This window comes from Liolophura sinensis, chromosome 1, assembly GCF_032854445.1.
Source record: "Liolophura sinensis isolate JHLJ2023 chromosome 1, CUHK_Ljap_v2, whole genome shotgun sequence".
Lineage (NCBI taxonomy): Eukaryota > Metazoa > Mollusca > Polyplacophora > Chitonida > Chitonidae > Liolophura > Liolophura sinensis.
The window spans coordinates 28,839,553-28,858,562 of NC_088295.1; the positions used below are offsets into that span (position 1 = coordinate 28,839,553).

Sequence of the window (19,010 nt, forward strand, 5' to 3'; positions counted from 1 at the left end):
TTTCCTGGCTCTGTCATTGTTTTTGTTGATAATTCTGACGGCTGTTATATGAGTGAAATATTCCTGAGTATGGTATAAAACATCTTTCAAACAAATATATAGAAACAACAGTCTGTTATTATCAGCTCCTAGATTTTCCACATCTATCCATGTACAAACACTGCCTCTTGTTTTGCTGATTTATTATCCCCACCCCCACCCCCGCCAATACAGATTTTGATATTCATCCTTATCAGTGATGTTTTTGTGGCCACAGTTTCAAGAATTTCTTGATAAAACCAGGCACAATTTTATTATGTCTGATGTGCGAAGGTTAGTTTTCAGAGAACTTTTACGGTCAGCGTTACGACCCAATAACTCTAGCCCCCTGGGAAGCCTGGACATTTGCCTCGTCCGACCAAAGCGTTCTTTCTCAGACTGGTTGTAACGGTTCAGGCTAATTTGATCAAGATCACAACTGTCTGGCACTCACTGTGGGTTCCCAGCCAATTTCTCGCAGTCCACCCAATACCAAGCAGCTCCACAGGTTTCTACAACCATCCATCTATGGAGAGCAAAATAACGAGGTCAGAATATACTTAGGCTGATAACTGTTTCACCAATAAATCATTAAGTATCAATAATACATGTCTTTGTGTCACACAAGGCCATTATTAGCTTTCAGAGGGTCAGAGGAGAAGAAGTGTTTGTGACTATTCCATCATGATTTCTACATCCAGCTATTTATTTTATTTTCTTGTGTTGTTAGTATTGGCAAAAATACCTGTGAAGAAGATAGATGCATGTGCAAATTTGTCCAGGCAGCATTTGATCTATTTTTCATTCTCGCCTGAGGACGATTGTTTTTTAAAACTGGTAATCAGCTAAGAACAGTGGCCTAGCTGATCCTTGAGATGTCCAGCCCTTGACCAATGAGGTTTTGTGTTCAAATCTGGCTGAGGCTTTAAGTTGAGTTCATGCAAATCAGGCAGACCAGAATAGTTTCACCGCCTACTCCATACTCTGCTGGTTTGCCTTATCAAATATGTTTTATGGGTGACTGTAACCAGTATTGCACATTACAGGATTCACATGAGTAGTACTTGACTCGTAAAGGTGACCATAGTCGTATTAGTCAGATATGTTTTAAGAATAAATAACCATTTGTACTTTACAGGATTGAGCCGTGCTGGACTAGGGCATGATGGAGAATAGCCAAGCCCAGCCTACCTGATGTCATCATGGGCAACAAGCTATGTGCCCCTCTGCTGAAGAAAACCTACAGACATGAGGACTACCCATTCCATGTCCGTAAAGACTCTCACCTTCTCAGGTAAGTAGGTTGTGTGTTTGCTGGCCATGTGCCTGTCTATCAATAACTTTACAGAAAAGTTATACAAGGGTTTGGATGAAAGTTTGCTGACAGCTTGACCTGGAGTCATGCAATGATGCCAGGGTGGGAAGGAATAAGAAATGCAAGGATGAAATGGAATGAAAGCTATGCAAAGATTTGGATGGAACTTTGTGCACAGCTTGACCCTGGGTCATGCAAGAATGCCAGGATGGAATGGAATGAAGGGTGCAAGAATGGAATGGAATGAAAGTTATGCAAGGATTCGATGAAATTTTGTGCATAGCTTGACCTTGGGTCATGCAAAGATGCCAGGAAGGAATTGAATGAAGGGTGTGAGAATGGAATGGATTGAAAGTTATGCAAAGATTTGGATGGAATTTTGTTCACAGCTTGACCTTGGGTCATTCAAGGATCCCAGGATGGAAGAATGGAATGGAATGAAAGTTATGCAAGGATTTGGGTGGAATTTTGTTCACAGCTTGACCTGGAGTCATACAAGGGTGCCAGGGTGGGATGGAATAAGAAATGCAAGGATAGAATTGAATGAAAGTTCAAGTTATGCAAGGATTTGGATGCAATTTTGTGCACAGCTTGACCTTGGGTCATGCAAAGATGCCAGATGGAATGGACTGAAAGGTGTGAGACAGGACACAAATGCATATTTTCCCTTGCCTTGTATTAGTGCCTAAGCAGAGTAGTATTCCTGCATTGGAACTCATCTCTGTGTCTGGATTGTTGTGGTTGAATTCACAAAACTTAATGGAGCTTTAATTGTGAAGGGTTAATTGTGTTCTCAGAGTGCAATCTAGTTAAGATATGATTGGTTTCCTGTGCTTATGTAACTCTCATTTATCAATATAGAAACAGTAAATAAATATATATTCTGTAAACTCTGCACTGAAAAACGGAAGTCAGCCATTTTACATATGGAATGATGGTTTGTATTTGTTTGAGGTCGCAGTTTTGTTGTTGTTCCAGTGTACTGTGAAACAGGCGACTTACACTGAGTTGGTTGTCTGCAGTCTTAGTGAGCTGGATTTGACTTGGACCTTCCTGTAAAATAATATTTAATGAATCAAGAACTGAATTTAAAGAAAGTTGATGAAAGGCTTGTAGACAAGAGACATTTTATGTACAGTGTACCTTGGTACCTCCAAGGTCATTATGTAAAATAATAATCTATTATAGTGACTTAGTTTGTTAAAGGTTGATGTTGGGAGTTGAGGTTCATCTGTTGCTTTGTAAATTAGTGAATGATACACTTGGATCAGAGATAGAGGGAAGCTCTTCAGTTCTTCATTGCTCTTAAAATGAAAGAAAATAACGGAAATTTAAATGTCATTCTTTCTTTTGAAAAAAAAAAGGAATAGTAAAATGATTTGGAAGCTCATAAAGGTCCATGTTGTGCAATTTGAAAGCTTTTCATCTGAAGTCCATGTAAACCATTTTCTTTATGCTAATAGTCATCATTGCTGCCAGGCAAAATGTAAATTGACAATTTTCTGCAGGACTGGGTTTTGGTTGAAATCTGCTAAATAAAGGCCTGCATGTATTGAGTAGTGCGTGAATGTGGAAAAATAGCTATACACATTTGTTGTTGAAGCCAAAAACGTCTAAAACACATTCGGCATGTGTTCTGTGATACATGTATAAAACAAAGTAGCACATTAATTCAGAATAAGGACTTTGTGGTCATGAATTCGATTTTTGTCAATTTTAGTGATTTGCTTAGTAATGGGAGAAAACTTGAGTACACGATTTTAATTTTTGGCAATCAACCCTTTGATTGTTCTTTGCCTTCAGATCTTGCTATTGTCCAAAACATTACTTCTTCGCAGCTTTAAAGATTACCCAAACTGATATAAGGGCTTTTTCCCTTTGAATTCCTCTTAGATCTTTGAGAATGTCTCAGAATAGCTAGTGAAATTGTATTCATTTTTTGTCAGCGTGAAAGAAGAAAGAATTGGCTATAATTTCACAGAGATGAGTATTTTCTCTTGTGGGTTTCTACTTTGTGTGTAAATGTATTTGGCAACAACACTGGTTAATTTACGGTAATACCGTATCTGTTATACCGTCCATTTCAACCAGAGGGAAGGAGTCAAGCAGTGGTTCTCCTATACTATAGAGCATTTGCAGGTGACATGTTCACTGTAGGAGAACACTGGATTATCTTCCATGTTTGAAATACTTTTAACATGAGCTGGTATGGCAAAATTCCTCCAACTTTGGCTGCTAGATCTTGCAAGCCTTCTACCATGTACATCTATATCCTATTACCGACTGCATGTATCAGTGCAACACTAATGTAATTAAATTCATTTGTTTGATTGCTTGGAGACTTGATGCTTATTTTCTTGCGACAGTTATCAGCTGCCTTTTAGGAGGAATTCGTATTACCACATTTTATGATCTTACGGTGATTAATTGTTTACCTGTGGGGCGTGAGGTGACATCAGTATCGTCTGTGTAAATGCCAGCATAACTCAGTGAGTGACATCAGATAAACTAGCCACTTGGTATCTCTTTACAAGCCTGCCAGTCATGAATTAGCTATCATGAACCAAAACAGTAAATGTATACCTGTATGAAACTTCAAAGGGTTTGGGGGTTATCATTGGTGCGGTCTGTAGTAGTCATCAGACCACTTTAGAGGGTTTATCAGCTGGCTGAGAATGATGTATGAAGACAGGAGGGGGAGGGATGGATAGGGAAGGGTCTAATTGAAGGATTGAACCCAGCACTGAACGGGTCTCTGTCACTGAACATGATTAGGGAAAGCCGTTTAGCCAGGGCATGACCGCTTACTTCCTGTACCTCGACCCTACAGCATGACTGCGTGTAAGACTAAGTAGTAACCACTACACATGGCAGCACAGCTCTTAATTCATGTAATTCTGTATCCCTGAAATTACCCAGTGAAAAAAATTGGCTGGGCTTTGATGGCTCCTTGAACACTCGGCCGTCAAGGCTGCAACTTTGATGATGATAATGGAGAAAAAACAGGCTTGCTACGCTGGAAATGATTAGCATGTTTTAATCTCACATGACATGCCAGGGTGTAAATTCCTCTTTTCTGTACCCGAAAATACATCTAGTCTTGGTGAAAGTTTTTTTCAGGTTCTTTTTAAGATATATTTAAATATACATATTTGTCCACAAGTTATTAAAAAAAGAAGGGTTTTTTTTATCATACACTGCTCATTACAAGTTCATTAGTATAGTTCAAGTGTAAACAAGGGAATTGAAGTAGGTTTGTAAATTTGTCTATTTAGCATACATGTATTTTGACTTTTTATCACCTTCTAAACCTTGCCAGTAATGGTTGCAAGCAATTTCTTCTGTATTTTTGAATTACACCCTAATGCAATTAGCTATTTTAGCATATCATCTTAATTAACACATTTTATTTAGACTTGTCACCTTTCACTGTGACACCTGGTGTGCTTCATTAATACCATGTATGATTTGTAATGTTATTTTGATACAGCCTATGTTGTGACACAGGCTGATCAGGTGGTAAATGGTTAACACTGATGCCTCATGTGATACTATCTGCATATGACACCTGTTGTGCGTCAGTCATACCATGTACAGGTCTATGTTATGATACAGATTGATCAGGTGGTAAATGGCTAACACTGATGCCTCATGTGATACTATCTGCATATGACACCTGTTGTGTGGCGGTAATACCATAGACAGTCTATGTTATGATACAGATTGATCAGGTGGTAAATGGCTATCCCTGATGCCTCATGTGATGCTATCTGCATGTGACACCTGTTGTGTGGCGGTAATACCATATACAGTCTGTTATGATCAGGTGGTAAATGACTGTAACACTGATACCTCATGTGACTGCAGGTAATGATGCAGACAGCACATGGCTGAGGCACGGACTCAGGGCTTCCCAGTGTTAATGTTACCAGTTCTGTGTACAAGTGGATTACTTACCTTTGATCAGAGAGTTAGGTGTGAGGCGGATTGTTTGAACAGCTTGCTGGGCTAACCTTTCATCACAGCACTGCCTGCAGGCTGCCTGTTATAGCAGTTAATCGCTCCATTAGTGTCAGTTTATTGAGGATTCCAGCTTTGATCATGGGTTCTACTCCACATTTCTGGTATCAGAGCTGCTGTTGTATCTCAGGGAAATACTGATACTATATGTTTCATATGCACATTACAAAAAAAAGTTTTGCATGGATGCATGGTGATGTTTTTTTTTTTTTTGATCATATAAGAAAATTATAGTAATATATTGTCATCTATAATTGCCATTCCTCTCTGGTCGTGGGTTTCCCCCCAGGCTGTGCCCGGTTTCCTCCCTCCATAATGCTGGCCGCCGTCGTATAAGTGAAGTATTCTTGAGTACGGCATAAAACACCAATCAAATAAAAAAATAAATAAATAATTGCCATTCATCTTGTCTGCTTGTATCAGCAAGGCTATAAAGGAGGCATGCCATTGGCTCACCACAGGTTCACTTGTAGCAGGCCTGTTGGATCTATTGCCATTCCTCTACCTGTTTGCTAGGGTGTAGAGCTATAGGGCTGTGACCATATGTGTGCATGTGGTAATCATTCAGTCAGGGAAGTACACAGCCATTGTTTCACAAACATATTCCACCAGTACTTTAATTATACAATGAATGACGAAGGTTTAATGCCTGATTTATATCACCACAAGGTCTGAAATTTGTGCAGTGATATGATTGCATTATGTATGTACATGTGCATATATGTCTACTTATATTAATCAAAATTTCGTTGCCATTATTATATATTTGAATGTTTTAATGGCTGATGGTCAGGTACATATGTAGTCTTTATTACTTACTGATCTGCACGTTAGATTCCTCATCATAGATGTTTTATGTCCAGCCATAGTGCACATGGTTGTCATGGTAATCTAGTTGATATTTTCTACATGATTGGCAGGCATTTTTGGCGTGTACTAGGCTTATGTCTCCAGTATGTCTAAAATGCATGAGTGCAACTTGTGCAGTGACCAAGATAAATAGCTTGTCAGCTATCAGGATGGCAGTGTTTTCCAGCACTCCATTATGTCCTTGTAATTATGTCAAACTTCACAAGGTTAAATAAGGCTGGGCAGACTATTAATGTTATTAAACATATGAGCTTTGACCAGGTACAATACTGATAAGATGTCATAGGGATTTTCTTCACGGTGGTCAGCCTATGACAGATCACTTTGTGGGAGTGGAGAAAGTTTTTGTTGTATGTTTGAAGTAGTATAAATATCTATATATGGGAAACAGGTTGTCATGGATGATAAGGTAGCTTGTACACTCTATACATGTAATTAATTATAATTATTAGTTTTGTCATGGGTTTACATTTAATAGTCTAAGGTAGGAAAAAGGTACAATGCATATACATATAATTTTTTCTGTACCTAAAACCTTTTGAGTGCTATGATAACCAGATCTTAACAAATCAGGATTGTCAACAAAATTTTAAACTCTGTAAAAACTAGGACATATTTTAAGCTAAAAAAAATTTTAGACAAATGGTGTATTCATAATTGTTTTTCAAATAGGCAAAGTTACCAGATCGTTGTGTTTATACCAGAGAGCAAAATGAACACTTCCAGATTATGTTATTTAATTCACAGATAAATATTCCAGCTCTTGCCTGTTCCATCATAGGAAGGTATGGAAGCAACAGTAATGACCCAGCTCAGTAAGGAGAGTATTCTCACCAGGCTCATTAAAGTATTATCATATGGTACCAAAAACACAGTAAATGTTCAGATAATTTATTATGAAACATAATGACCGTTTATGCCCTGGGTTTCTTCCATTGTGGACCACACACAGTTGCGTTGTCAACCTTGTCATCAGCTTTGGCTTTTTTTTATCAGTGTAGGCCAGGCATGTGGGGCATATGAGTCTTTCTGCCCCAAGAATTCAGTAAGTGAACAGAATTGTAATTTAAACAGCTTACTGTAGTCCTTCAATCCAGCCTGTCCAATTGTGACTTTCCTTTAAGCTATTAAAAATATGTTCTGTACGTCTTAGCAAAAAAAAAGTTTTTTAAAAATACAAACTTGAACAAGAGAATATTGGAGTGCCAAACCATCTAGAATACATTAAGATAATTTCCGAAAAAGTAATCCTAATATGGACTACTGACATGTGGTGCTGCCACATTCAACATTAAAAACTGTCAGGTATGTAGGCTGTCATGGTGACCTTCAACACTGTGTTCAGCACAAGCATGTGCCTAAGCTGATCTCCACGTGCCCTGCTGTATTAAGGCAAAAATCTACCAAAACCAGCGTGATTCATTGTGACTATAATGTAAGCTTAATTATAAAGAAGTGTTATTTAATAAGGAATTACCATAGTTACATGTCACAGGTAGCAAAACCAAGCATAGAAACCTTGAGATAAAGTTGCATTATTGGAGAAAATCTGGATTTTTTGTTGACAGCTATTTATGAGGGCAGGCTGACTATACCCTTTCAATTAGCAACTGGCGCAATTGCAAACCTGGTCCTAAAAAAAAAAAAGAGAGACAGAAAGAAAAAAGGCGAGAAAATGGCCAGAGATCAATAAACATAGACCTTTTAAAGAAAGAACACTCGCTTTCACGCCTGGCATGGCTCTAATGTTCTTATAGGTATAGTCAGACAGTTTGAGTATACTACAGTACTACAGTTCTGCCTTGTGGATAACCATTAAGAGACACACCAAGTGGTACTATCTCCTATACAGATGTGGTACTATCTATGTACAATCTCTCATCAAGATGTAGATTGTATCTGCGGATGCTGGTTCAGTTCTCTGTGCCTCCTTGCAGGTTACATGGATGGGGTTATATTTACATGGGTGATGTCTCTATGACCAGAGGAATTGATGGTTGTGAAGGGTTAAACTTCATTGACGGGCTGTAGCTGTGGTGTGCCATATCATCTCTGGAATGCTCAGACACACTGAGCTTGTACATCCTAACACCTGCTCTAGTAATGCAGATCTGCTCTAACAGCATTCCAGGGTTTGTCCTGATGGCAGTCAGGATAGATCCCGGCTCAAGAGAGCACTCTTTCAGTAACTGACTGGCCTTTCTCCTGTTCTGCAGACCACAGAGTAGTCCCTGCCCATGTGGACTTGATACGTAACATGCCTGTGTTAAATACTAGCTTAGACTTTTAATTAATCACACCTATTGGAGTTAGTGGCTGAACTGTCATGGATGTCGTGGAGAGCAGAGGTGATGTTGTGTGACAGACATCCTGTTTGGAGTTTGCACGCCACAGAAGCTGAATTCTGCATGAAGATCCTTCCAGTTTCCATGGTGTCTATACAGGCTAAGTGTGAAGCTGATAGACAGTGTTTTATTAATCTCACCACAGCATCTGGCAGAATCTGAATAGGTTTGTGGAAAGGACCTGTGTCGTGTTGGTGGCCGGGAGTAAAATTTTGAAATTACAGCATTCTGTAGAAAGACTGTTATCCACAATTGTGTATTACAGCAGTTTTCAGATGGCAGTGTTGAAAACGTGCATTGAACTGTTTAAGTACTGTGTACATGCCCAGTGTATTGATTTTAATAGTAAATGTAAATAGTAAATAGTTTCGGGTGTGTGATCTTGTTATACTCACTAGTGATCCATAAAAGCCATACTTGTATAAGTAGTGTTCTTAAGTCACATTAAACATTGTTCTCACCAAAACTAATGGCCCCTAACCACTGAGATTGCAGGTTGAAATCCAGTTGTTGGTCTTACAGCGTGTTGATTTTATATTTGCTGAGGTAGGCCAGATACATACAAATGGTTCTTATTGGTAATGTTATCTATGGTCATGTCATGTAGTCTTTGGAAATTTAGAAAGTTAAAAGTTATCTGTATTACATTATAAATCCTAACATTAGCTCAATATACCAATGAAACACTATTAACCAGAAATGCAAAATTAAATAGAGAAATATGTTTATAAGGACATATTTAGGGTAGATTGTAAGCTCTAGATACCTTTTGCCTTCACCTGCGTCTTTGTCAAAATTTCAAGCTCCATGATGTGCATCATTGTGGCATTTTGTTCCTGTGGTATTTGTTCCAGTGCGGATAGAAAACCAGCGATACCTGTAGAAGTTATTTGTGTAGAGTGTTTATGTTTTGCTAAGGTTCTCCCCCTGGTAGAGGGCCTGTGGTTTACTGGGTGTAACTTTACCATAGATCTTTGCAGGAGGGCCTCTGTACATAGCTCAGGCCTGTCAGTCAGTGCAGACTGAAGCAGCTTAATCAACCAGATGCCCAGCTCTGAGACTACTTTGTATCCTACTCCCCTTCACCATTTGTCTCTTCCAGCTCCCTGTTTAATAACCTATCTTCAGTGGTGAAGGTAGAAATTGAGGCTGTTTTAAGCAGCTAAAGACCATCGAATGATTAGATTACTGATCAGAGTGACTTTCCACATCTTTTGTCTGCAGAATCAACACTTAACTCTTTATCCCTCATCTGGGAAATTTTCTTTGAGATTTAATTCCACAAGTTTTGCCGGCAGAATTGGATTTTCACCTATCCTTGAATGCCAGGAGGCATTTAAGCCAGCGCAGTTAATGTAAGGTGATTACGTAACAATTTCATTCACATTCAGGTGGGAGTGTATCTTCATTTTTTTTCCACACATTTACCTTCATAATACAACACGGATATTGCTGCTCTAAAATTGTGCCTTAAAAAGGATTTAGTGTGATCAGCCGCGTTCGCCATACAGACCATTACGTCCTGTGCAGGAAACAGAGACTGCTGCGTGAGACAGGAGTGTATACAACCATATCAGGGACAGCGACTGGTTGTCAAGGCACTTACTGCCGACCAAAAACAAAATTCTTGGTCTACAGGGTCGAGCTGGCCTTACCTCTTGTGTGTTGAATATTTTATTACTTGTAATCATTTTAGCCAGCGAACTTCAATGAAAATTTGAGAGCAATTTGGTTTAAGCGATGGAACAAGAAGATTGAGCAGCAGATATGCGGGATAATTCCCAGACTACATCAGCTACACGCTGCAGTGAGATAGATGAGCAGGATACTCTCTACACCAAAACTCTGACTGAGATTAAGTAAAAATGGGTGGCTCTAACAGTCGTAATCGACCTAAGACAGACAGGAGGTAAGACACAGCACCTGGCTGCTTGAGAGCTGGAGGTGAAGTGGAGTGGGGAGGGAGGGGTGTGATGTAACATTGCTGTATGTTGTTTGTCAGACAGACAGTTAAATATGTTGAATAACGTGTTAAGTAATATATTGCTTCAGTTATCATCAATAAGTGCAATTCAATGCCTGCATATATCAAGGATCAGTATGCTTGCAAGTTGTTGTTGTGTTTGGTTGTTTCCTGCTTTAAAAAATAAAAGAAAAAATAATCGAGCAACTAATACTTTAACTAAATCTATTGTAATTTGAGTTTTATTGACAACATTTATGCATTAATGTTTTACAGTGATTCAGCTGAGCAGTTTTATTTACACAGCTGCATTATACATTAAGGGTTGAGTTTTGTGATAATGTATGCTGACAGGCCCTTAGCGACTGATAGGTTTAGAGTGCATCAGTACTTGAATCCTCACAAGTAAAATATTCTTGAGCCTGATATAAAATATCTATCTCTGAAGGAGAAAGACAGTTTGACCAGGGTACAGGCATTGCTACTTTCAGATATAGATCAATGCAGCAGATGCTCTTAGTTACCCAAATATATGTATTCCTTAATAGCTAATTTTTATTTTGCATTTCACATGATACCAAAATAGCGATTTTATCAGTTTTCCTCTCAGTGATAGTTTTATTACTAGACGATTTTCTTGTCATCTAGTATACACATACATTTAATTATTTAATATAGCCATACTGGTTAGGACTGATCTGCAGTATCATTGGTCACATGGTGTAACACACTTTTTCATAACTGCGATGTGGTTGGTATTTCAGGAAGCTCATGAGATTAGGTGACTATGAGCCTGCTACGTTTGTGATAACCATTGTGTCTGTATTGCCACCTACTTTGACCAAAGCTCCTAATTAACCACAGATAAATTTCTGACAGGTAGTTGGCTAGTTTTCCAGAGAGTAGCCTTAATTCTACACAAAAAACTCGCACCCTCTATATTCTTTTGAAGACAAATAAATTTGACATTGTCTTAATGTTTGTTTGCATATGCATCATTTTTGTTTTATCTTTGTCTTGGTCATAGCCAGCTAATATTCTGTTAGCTCCAGTAAACGAATTTGAAATTGAATTTGACAACTCCTGGAAAGATTTTCCCTGTGCTTTACTGCATATTCTCATATTCTTCCAGTTTTACTGGAACAAGTATAAATCTTTCAGTTCAGTTTGCGAAGGTTTCTTGGAGAAACCCATGACAATCCTGAAAGATTTGGTGACCGTTTATATACCAATTGTATAAATACCTGTTCTGTCTGGGCCAAATTGAGATTTATTGAACTGGGCTATGGCCATGGATACCCCTAACTCAGCCATCAGTTGTGACCAGGGTAGGTTCTAACGGGAGTGGAGTCGAGCCATTTGTTAAGATTATGGGTGGGTTTGTCCAGTCTGTCCAGTGGCTTGATTGTCTGTAATTACCCTCCTGCGGACCTATTTCTGAGATGGTTGGACTGCAGAGACTGGACTTTGTAGGGTTTCCTAAGGGTTGATGGTCAGACATACACTCATGCTTGGTTTGACCTTCCCGTCTCTCTGTTATCTGTCAAGCCTAGCCTTATTGTCTTCCTGTTGTCTCCAAGTAATTCCAGCTTAAGTAAAGGCAAATGAATTACTTGCACAAGATAACAGTTCTGAAAAGCTCTGTGACATACAGGATTTTATCACCATTCAGAAAAAAGTTCTATTGATTTGGTTGGGTTGAAATGTCTAACATACGAGATCGAATATGACAGGACTTTGGGGGTACATCAGTCCCCTCATCAGTTTCAGATGCAAAATGTAAACAGAAAGGGAGACAACTTTGCTTGAGCAAAAATAACTTTTTGTCGTGTGCTTAGATCATGGCCGATGTCCCAAAAAAAAAAAAAAAAAAAAAATTTTGTTTCGCACTAATAAAAAGAATGTGGCAAAATGGGTAAGTTGCGGAAATATGAAAAAAATCTAATGAGCCTGCTGCGATAAGTTTTGCTCCCACCATGATGAAAAGGACAGTTGAAGTCTTTGAAGAATTTCATCCAGAAAAGATCGGGTAAAGTCTAGGACACTTTTGCCTCGGTTTGAGGCCTGAAAACAGGGTGGGACTATACCTTTATCCCTTGATTGTCTTCGTTATTCCTACATGTAATTAAACCAACGGCCCAGAAGCCACTGTGTCTCGACACAAATTAATCAGTTTCATCTCTGAAAGGTTGATCACAACATCACTGTGTTGATCGTGAAGGAGAGAAATTTGACATGTACAAAGACTGAGTGTAGGATGCAAAAATTTCCCCCTTACTGAGTAACAATAGCGACCTTCTTTCGATGTCAGATCTTCAGAGTACATGAGTATAGATGGCTGTTAAATACTGTGTTAGGTCTTCAGGCACATGAGCGAGGACCAACATGTGAAACTCCCATGTATAGCTGGCTGTGAAATGCTGTGTTATTGCTAGGTCTTCAGGTACATGAGCAAGGGTCAACATGTGAAACTCCCATGTATAGCTGGCTGTGAAATACTGTGTTTATTGCTAGGTCTTCAGGTACATGAGCGAAGACCAACATGTGAAACTCCCTGTATAGCTGGCTGTGAAATACTGTGTTAGGGTCTTCAGGTGCATGAGCGAGGGCCAACATGTGAAACTCCCATGTATAGCTGACTGTGAAATGCTGTGTTATTGCTAGGTCTTCAGGTACATGAGCAAGGACCAACATGTGAAACTCCCATGTATAGCTGGCTGTGAAATGCTGTGTTATTGCTAGGTCTTCAGGTACATGAGCGAGGACCAACATGTGAAACTCCATGTATAGCTGGCTGTGAAATACTGTGTTAGGTCTTCAGGTGCATCAGCGAGGGCCAACATGCGAAAGTCTCATGTATAGCTGGCTGTGAAATGATGTGTTATTGCTAGGTCTTCAGGTACATGAGCGAGGGCCAACATGTGAAACTCTCATGTATAGCTGGCTGTGAAATACTGTGTTAGGTCTTCAGGTACATGAGTGAGGACCAACATGTGAAACTCCCATGTATAGCTGGCTGTGAAATGCTGTGTTATTGCTAGGTCTTCAGGTACATGAGCGAGGGCCAACATGTGAAACTCTCATGTATAGCTGGCTGTGAAATGCTGTGTTATTGCTAGGTCCTTCAGGTACATGAGCGAGGACCAACATGTGAAACTCCCATGTATAGCTGGCTGTGAAATGCTGTGTTATTGCTAGGTCTTCAGGTACATGAGCAAGGACCAACATGTGAAACTCCCATGTATAGCTGGCTGTGAAATGCTGTGTTATTGCTAGGTCTTCAGGTACATGAGCGAGGACCAACATGTGAAACTCCCATGTATAGCTGGCTGTGAAATACTGTGTTAGGTCTTCAGGTGCATCAGCGAGGGCCAACATGCGAAAGTCTCATGTATAGCTGGCTGTGAAATGATGTGTTATTGCTAGGTCTTCAGGTACATGAGCGAGGGCCAACATGTGAAACTCTCATGTATAGCTGGGCTGTGAAATACTGTGTTAGGTCTTCCAGGTACATGAGTGAGGACCAACATGTGAAACTCCCATGTATAGCTGGCTGTGAAATGCTGTGTTATTGCTAGGTCTTCAGGTACATGAGCGAGGGCCAACATGTGAAACTCTCATGTATAGCTGGCTGTGAAATGCTGTGTTATTGCTAGGTCTTCAGGTACATGAGCGAGGACCAACATGTGAAACTCCCATGTATAGCTGGCTGTGAAATGCTGTGTTATTGCTAGGTCTTCAGATACATGAGCAAGGGCCAACATGTGAAACTTCCATGTATAGCTGGCTGTGAAATACTGTGTTAGGTCTTCAGGTACATGAGCGAGGACCAACATGTGAAACACCCATGTATAGCTGGCTGTGAAATGCTGTGTTATTGCTAGGTGTTCAGATACATGAGCAAGGGCCAACATGTGAAACTCCCATGTATAGCTGGCTGTGAAATGCTGTGTTATTGCTAGGTCTTCAGGTACATGAGCGAGGACCAACATGTGAAACACCCATGTATAGCTGCTGTGAAATGCTGTGTTATTGCTAGGTGTTCAGATACATTAGCGAGGGCCAACATGTGAAACTCCCATGCATAGCTGGCTGTGAAATGCTGTGTTATTGCTAGGTCTTCAGGTACATGAGCAAGGGCCAACATGTGAAACTCTGATGCATAGCTGGCTGTGAAATGATATGTTATTGCTAGGTCTTCAGGTACATGAGCAAGGGCCAACATGCCTAAAGTCTCATGTATAGCTGACTGTGAAATGCCTGTGTTATTACTAGGTCTTCAGGTACGTGAGCAAAGACCAACATGTGAAACTCTCATGTATAGCTGGCTGTGAAATGCTGTGTTATTGCTAGGCCTTCAGGTACATAAGCAAGGGCCAACATGTGAAAGTCTCATGTATAGCTGGCTGTGAAATGCTGTGTTATTGCTAGGGTCTTCAGGTACATTAGCGAGGACCAACATGTGAAACTCCCATGTATAGCTGGCTGTGAAATGCTGTGTTATTGCTAGGTCTTCAGGTACAATGAGCGAGGACCAACATGTGAAACTCCATGAACATGCAAGGCATGCGGCCACTATGCCCCATACAACTTTGTTTAAGTTGCCTGTGTATTGTTAAATTATATATAGGCTTGTTTGTAAGGTACATGTAGTTTTCCAGTTCAAACTCTTTTGTTGCCAGGTAAAAATTGCCAGGTAGTTCTCTTGTATCTCTTGTATTTAATTTACATTACCAATCACCTGGTCTCACATACAGCGCTTGCATTTTCTCCACTGTTCATCTATTATAGCTTTTTTTTAGGGGTCCATGTTATAGTCAATGTAATCCAAAGTAGTTGTCTAACATCTCGGACGGGTCACATGGTACAGTAGGACACTGTTTTTCTCCTCAGCGATAAAAGAGTGTGAACTTTAAATTAACTTACTGTACTGGCCTCCCACCTTAACGCTGCCAGCAATCAAGGAAATACATATATTCTTGAGCACAGTGCAAAACACCAATCAGATAAAGGACTAAAGATATAATTGTATTGAAAGTTTAAAGGTTTAAAAGCTCCTCTTTTGTGTAGGGGAGATTTTATGAGCACAAATGCAGGTACTTTATTTTCAACTGCAAACATTACATTTTTATTGCTTTGACATACTAAAATTGATTTGGCCCACAATAGTTGAAACCAAAAATACAACGTGATTGAGAGAGCATATATATGTGCTCATGCAATATAGATGTACCGTTTGCCTAAAAAAGTGGAATTTGTGCTAAATTGATCCTCACCCTTTTCACTCTGTGAGCAAGGAAGGTGTTTTGTATCTATTATACCATGTATGTTTGCCTAGAGCTGTGGTGAAAAATAAAGGTTAAATGTTTCATTTCGAAGGTATTAGTGGAAACCCATTAACAATCAGCCCAAACAAATATAACGGGTCCATGTTTAATTCCCACGATCTTCCATGAGAAATGGGTCAAGCTGGTGTTCTGCAAAGTGAAGCATTACAGGTCTCGGCGAACATGGTCTGTGACTTAAAAACAGTTCAGTAGGATTGAATCATGATCCCCTCACAATCCAGGGATTGGAATAATAAAAGCAGCAGAATAGAGCTGTCTCTGGAGATCCAGGTTGATGGATTGACCAGGCCTAATTACCTACCTCAGCACTGGTGTCTGGTATACAGGTTGAATCATTGTTTGACAGAACCCAGATCAGTTTAGATATGACAGTCACAAATGGTGATGTCCACAACAGAGACACTATCAGCAGTATCACCACAACTCGCCAACGATTCCCTTGAGAATAAGATGTTGTCTGCTTTAGCGTCTTCTTATTGGAAAAATTTATTTCATGCTCAGTGAAATTTTCTAATGGTGCTATTTCTGTATAATGGTGTCAAAAGCTTTCGAAAAATGCATAGGCAGTGAAACTAGTTAGCATAAAAGAAATGTCACATGGTGAAAGAAAGGTATTTTTTTCAGTGAGTGTCAGGACAACATTTAATGCTGCTTTTATAATTAAAATAAAAATATTGACTTGTTTGAATAGCAGAATTTACTTACAAAATATTGCTTGCTACTAATTAGTTTATTTTGTTGCCATGATTTGCTGGCTTTTATTCCCTGTCAACTAGAGAAAGTGTGCAAGAGAACACAATCACAATGAAAACACTTGTACTTGTGGTAATTGTCAGCAGTTGTCCCTCGGAGGTATATTTTGAGAACATATTTAATTTATATGGTTTACAGGTATACATGTAAATACTTTGGACATGTATACAGTGTGGTTGTGCGTTCAAGCCAAGATACTTTAGCCTGTTAAATAAAGCTGTAGATATAAGTTGAGTGTACCTGAGCATTTCTTTTTCCATAAGACAGTGGTAATTAGGTATTGTGCATGTTTGCAAGCAGTTTAAATGCATGTACCGAATGGTTCTGTATATAGGGTTGCGCAAAACCTTGAACAGTGTGTTTAGCTTTTTTACGTGAGCCAGCAAGTACTTATAGGTAAAGATTCTGGTCTATTTCCATCAGCACTATAGGCGCCTGAAACTCCTCAGGTGATGTAACACTTTGCTAAAAACAGGAAACAGGTGGCTTGTTTAACCTACACACAGAAAATTGGGGTAAGATACGAGGCCAATAACAAATATGCCCGTCTTTCTCAAGAAGTGTTTCTGGGGTTCCTTGCGGGTGGTCTGCCGGGTTGTTGGCCTCTGACAGGTAATGGCCATGACCATAGCTGCATGTGTAAGGAATATAGGGGCAGAAGCCAGGCAAAAAATCGAATGGTATGATAGGGTGCTGTACTTAACATGTGAAGATCAGGTAGCAAAGGGATGAGGAATACTGATATGTTATTGTTTTGGTGCACCTACTAACCCAGATGGACTTATAGATGTGGGAGTCTGCTACAATAGATCGTTTGACCTGAGGAAATACTTTACTTGTACTTCATTCGGTCATTGGTTGTTTTTGGTTGTCATTGGTCATGGCGTTTTGAGTCATTGCCACATGTTTTAGGTGAACAGTAATTTGTTGGTTTCCTTTAAGCACAAGTCTGTGGGCTTCCTATGACCATAAAACTGTAGATGTGCCAGTGGTTACTGACTTGTGGATAACTATCGGCATAAGGTGTCTGGGTCGCCGTTAGTCAAGGACTGACAGATTCCCAGTGGCCATAGGTTTCTTGATTTCTGGTGATTTTGGGATTGTTCATTTCCACTGGTTGTTGACTCGGAGGTTTTCAATGGATTTTCCATGGTTATGCATCATTGGGTTTCCAATGGTAACATTGACTCTGAGATTTTCAGTGGATGTGCATTTCTGCATGGATTTCCAGTGGTTATTGACTCTGAGATTTCCAATGGGTGTGCATTTCTGCATGGGTGTTCAGTGGTAACATTGACTCTGAGATTCCCAGTGGGTGTGCATTTCTGCATGGGTTTCCAGTGGTTATTGACTCTGAGATTCCCAGTGGGTGTGCATTTCTGCATGGGTGTTCAGTGGTAACATTGACTCTGAGATTCCCAGTGGGTGTGCATTTCTGCATGGGTTTCCAGTGGTTATTGACTCTGAGATCTCCAATGGGTGTGCATTTCTGCATGGGTGTTCAGTGGTAACATTGACTCTGAGATTCCCAGTGGGTGTGCATTTCTGCATGGATTTCCAGTGGTTATTGACTCTGAGATCTCCAATGGGTGTGCATTTCTGCATGGGTGTTCAGTGGTAACATTGACTCTGAGATTCCCAGTGGGTGTGCATTTCTGCATGGGTTTCCAGTGGTTATTGACTCTGAGATTTCCAATGGGTGTGCATTTCTGCATGGGTGTTCAGTGGTAACATTGACTCTGAGATTCCCAGTAGGTGTGCATTTCTGCATGGGTTTCCAGTGGTTATTGACTCTGAGATCTCCAATGGGTGTGCATTTCTGCATGGGTTTTCAGTGGTTATTGTGTATAATTAAGCTATTCTTGGCCCAGTTGCTAAAGATCAGGCATTGCCTTGTACATGTATGTGTATCTATAGACAGTCACTGTCATGACGTAATGACAACTTCTGCATGCTGGCTACTGTCTGCAGGCTTACTCCAGTCTGTGTCAGAATAAGACGCGCCTTACAATAGCTCATCAGTTGATAGATAAACTGCATTGTCTGAGCTGTTATGGATCAGAGGAGCTGGGAGAAAGTGTCAGTGAATGATTGATTTTTCATTTCCAACTTCTAGACAGTTTTCAAAGTAAGAGATTGTGGGTTGGTGATATATTTAAGTTGCCTGGCCTGGACCACAGTGTTGTTGCCTCCAGAGAAGATGAGGTGGATAATTTCTGTGTTGATTGGAAGTGATGACGGGTGATAGGTATCATCCTTATTGCTAATTTTGTAGCAAGTATAAGGTTAACAATTTGCGGAAGTTGCTGAGCTAAATCATGATGAAGTTATTACAAATGTTAACATGTTTATATGACCTTATTACAGATGTCTAGTAT

The 19,010-nt window shown here is 39.8% G+C and overlaps 1 protein-coding gene across 3 annotated transcripts in view; it reads left to right on the forward strand.

Moving 5' to 3' along the window:
- The window catches only part of LOC135467936 (protein still life, isoform SIF type 1-like), a 140,203-nt gene that overhangs the window by 55,586 nt on the left and 65,607 nt on the right, over positions 1–19,010 (forward strand). For all 3 annotated transcript variants that reach the window (XM_064745876.1, XM_064745893.1, XM_064745885.1), the window contains one exon: positions 1,157–1,312. In XM_064745876.1, coding sequence (XP_064601946.1) covers positions 1,221–1,312 — 92 coding nt within the window. In that variant the 5' untranslated portion in view covers positions 1,157–1,220. The remainder of the gene's footprint in view (positions 1–1,156; positions 1,313–19,010) is intronic.